The following is a 2,500-nucleotide window of genomic DNA, read 5'->3' as shown; positions in this document are numbered from 1 at the left end:
TATGGTCATCCCAGGCGTGGATCCCCTCGTGGTGATGACAGACCCCGACGACTGCGAGACTCTCCTGCGCTCCACCATGCACAACCCCCTCCGCCAGCCTCTAGTCTCTCTCAAGGCGGTCAGAGACGAAGCTATCGACAATTTCTTCGAGAAAAACTCCGGACTATTGCTTGAGTAAGATTTAGCACGAAGAGGAAATAATAGGGCGAGACTGGAAACTCAATTTGTGCAAAGTTTTCAAACCTTATACCCCATTGGAGCTGGTTGACGTGATAGCACGTATTGTGGTTTTCGCGTCAGACGCCCGGGACGCGCTTGGGTAGAGCGAGCGGGCAACCCAGGCTCGCGGCTTGTGCGCCCGAGAATCTCGAGGCGTTAGGCTTATGCGTTCGAGAACCCCGGTATTGCGACCGTGCAAAGCCGGAACGGCCCCGGCGTGAATGGGATACGTGTGTGTGTGTGTGTGTTTACTTACTTTATTGTTCACACCTAGTTGGAGAGTGTCGAGCTCAGGGGGACCCGTCTGTTAAATGAAAGTTATCATAAAAGTGTTTGAATTGATGTATGTTCCTGAAACACTCGTTTCCTTGAGGTTTGTTCCATATATCAAAAGTCCTATGCGGTTAATTACATTTACTTACGTCACTGTCACACCGGGCAAGTTCTCTCGACTTCACAAAGTCAGCAATCGCATTATTCGCGAATCGATTTTCTTTTTACATTTCACAGATGTCTTCCGACACACTTTTCTCTCTTAGAATGAACTCTTAACTTTTAGAAGATACATGAACAAATCATGGTTCACCCGTATCAGGACAACTGGTATGGAACTGATGACTTGACTTGTCTTGCAGTGTTTGTGTCTGTGTGTGTGTGTGTGTGTGTGAGTGTGTGTGTGTGTGTGTGTGCTTGCTGGTTTGCATGTCAGATTTCGCGCTTTTTCATATTGGACATAAAAACTGGTTCAAGCTTGTTGATAGCAATATCCTTGCCTTGCAGTCTATAGAGATAGCTGGTGTTGATCATGCGCTTCCCAATTTTTATAATAGTAATCATAAGTATCACATTGACCACATTATTATCATTTGTATTATCATTATCATTATTAGTATTGTTATCAACAACAACAATGATAAACAGATATGATCTAGATTTACAAAGGAAAAAAATCCAGTCACATACACACACACACGCACGAGCGTTCACACACACACACACACACACACACACACACACACACACACACACACACACACACACACACACACACACACACACACACACACACACACACACACACACACACACGGCTAATAGTTCTTGCACCTCTGCCAGGAACGGCGACGGGTGGTGGCGAGTGCGGAGCAAGGTACAGACTCCCATGATGAAACCCAAGTTAGTGGGAACTTATCTCCAACAGATGGACGAAGTTTCCATCGAGTTTACGGACAGGTGAGTTTTGTCATATCCCTTGACATGCTTTTAGAAAAAAGGTTGATCATTTGATTCTTTTATACAACACCAGAGAATTTTGAGCTTTATTTCATAATATTTTTTGGTGGTGTGCTGGTAATAAAAATATATTCGTTATATAAATACAGATTAGTATCTATGCATTACAGTATCGAAAATGCACTGCAAGACAGCAAATATGGCTTTTTATATAGTGGTTTGTAAACATATATACCACCCAATCTACAGATGATCATGGTAAAACACATTTCAATTATCATACCTACCATTCATTCATATCCATATATGCTGCAACTCCTAATTTATTATCCCAAGTATTTAACACGTTTACTACTTAGGATTCGCTCGATTTCTAATTCAGTTTTAAATGCACAGGATCGCAGAGTTGCAGGCAAAGCACGGGGAAATGCCGAGTGACTTCCAGTTTGAACTGTACAAATGGGCACTTGAATGTAAGTAATATATAAAAAAGTGTCTGAGGATTGTGTGCAGTATGGTATGATTACCCTGGCAGCTCTCATTCCTTTCCCACTACACCTTCATTACCCACATGACACTGAGTAGATTAATACCACATGAAATGTTGTATCACAACTTGAAGCCTGCATCCCTTCGAGATGACATCAACCGGCAAAAGAGTCAATGGTATCCTGAGTCTTGGGATTCCCCGACCTCATTTGACCGAATTCGGACCACGATTCAAGTCATTTCGGTCATGGACGCCCATCTGATTCTCCTCCAGCTCGAGTAGCTACAGGAAACACCGAGAACGTCTAAACGGAGGACCTATATCTGCCAGCATGATTTTGAGATGTCGGCTAATAGAGGACTTAGCAGAGATCTGTCCCGCTGGCTCCAGTTTTGAGGATGGCCATCACTGTAGGTTGTGGATCACGTTAAGCTCAGTTGTATATCCTCATTTCAGCAGGCCTTGGACACTAAGTACCCTGATGCTCAACGGAATGAGCTATCAACCCAAGTTGCATTGGATGCCGTCAGTAAAACAGTAATTATTTTACTGATACTC

At 43.4% G+C, this 2,500-nt stretch overlaps 1 protein-coding gene across 2 annotated transcripts in view; it reads left to right on the top strand.

Moving 5' to 3' along the window:
- The window catches only part of LOC122259089 (putative cytochrome P450 301a1, mitochondrial), a 31,504-nt gene that overhangs the window by 23,368 nt on the left and 5,636 nt on the right, over positions 1–2,500 (top strand). For both annotated transcript variants that reach the window (XM_043025627.2, XM_086546859.1), the window contains exons 3-5: positions 1–174; positions 1,336–1,452; positions 1,849–1,925. The exon at positions 1–174 is cut by the window's left edge and continues 67 nt beyond it. In XM_043025627.2, the coding sequence (XP_042881561.2) occupies positions 1–174; positions 1,336–1,452; positions 1,849–1,925 (368 nt within the window). The remainder of the gene's footprint in view (positions 175–1,335; positions 1,453–1,848; positions 1,926–2,500) is intronic.

The sequence above is a fragment of the Penaeus japonicus genome, unplaced genomic scaffold (genome assembly GCF_977035675.1).
Source record: "Penaeus japonicus unplaced genomic scaffold, GWHDUDI00000001_assembly GWHDUDI00000018, whole genome shotgun sequence".
NCBI classification, from domain to species: domain Eukaryota; kingdom Metazoa; phylum Arthropoda; class Malacostraca; order Decapoda; family Penaeidae; genus Penaeus; species Penaeus japonicus.
The sequence above is the reverse complement of the archived record's forward strand: the minus strand, read 5'-3'. Positions and strand labels throughout refer to the sequence as shown.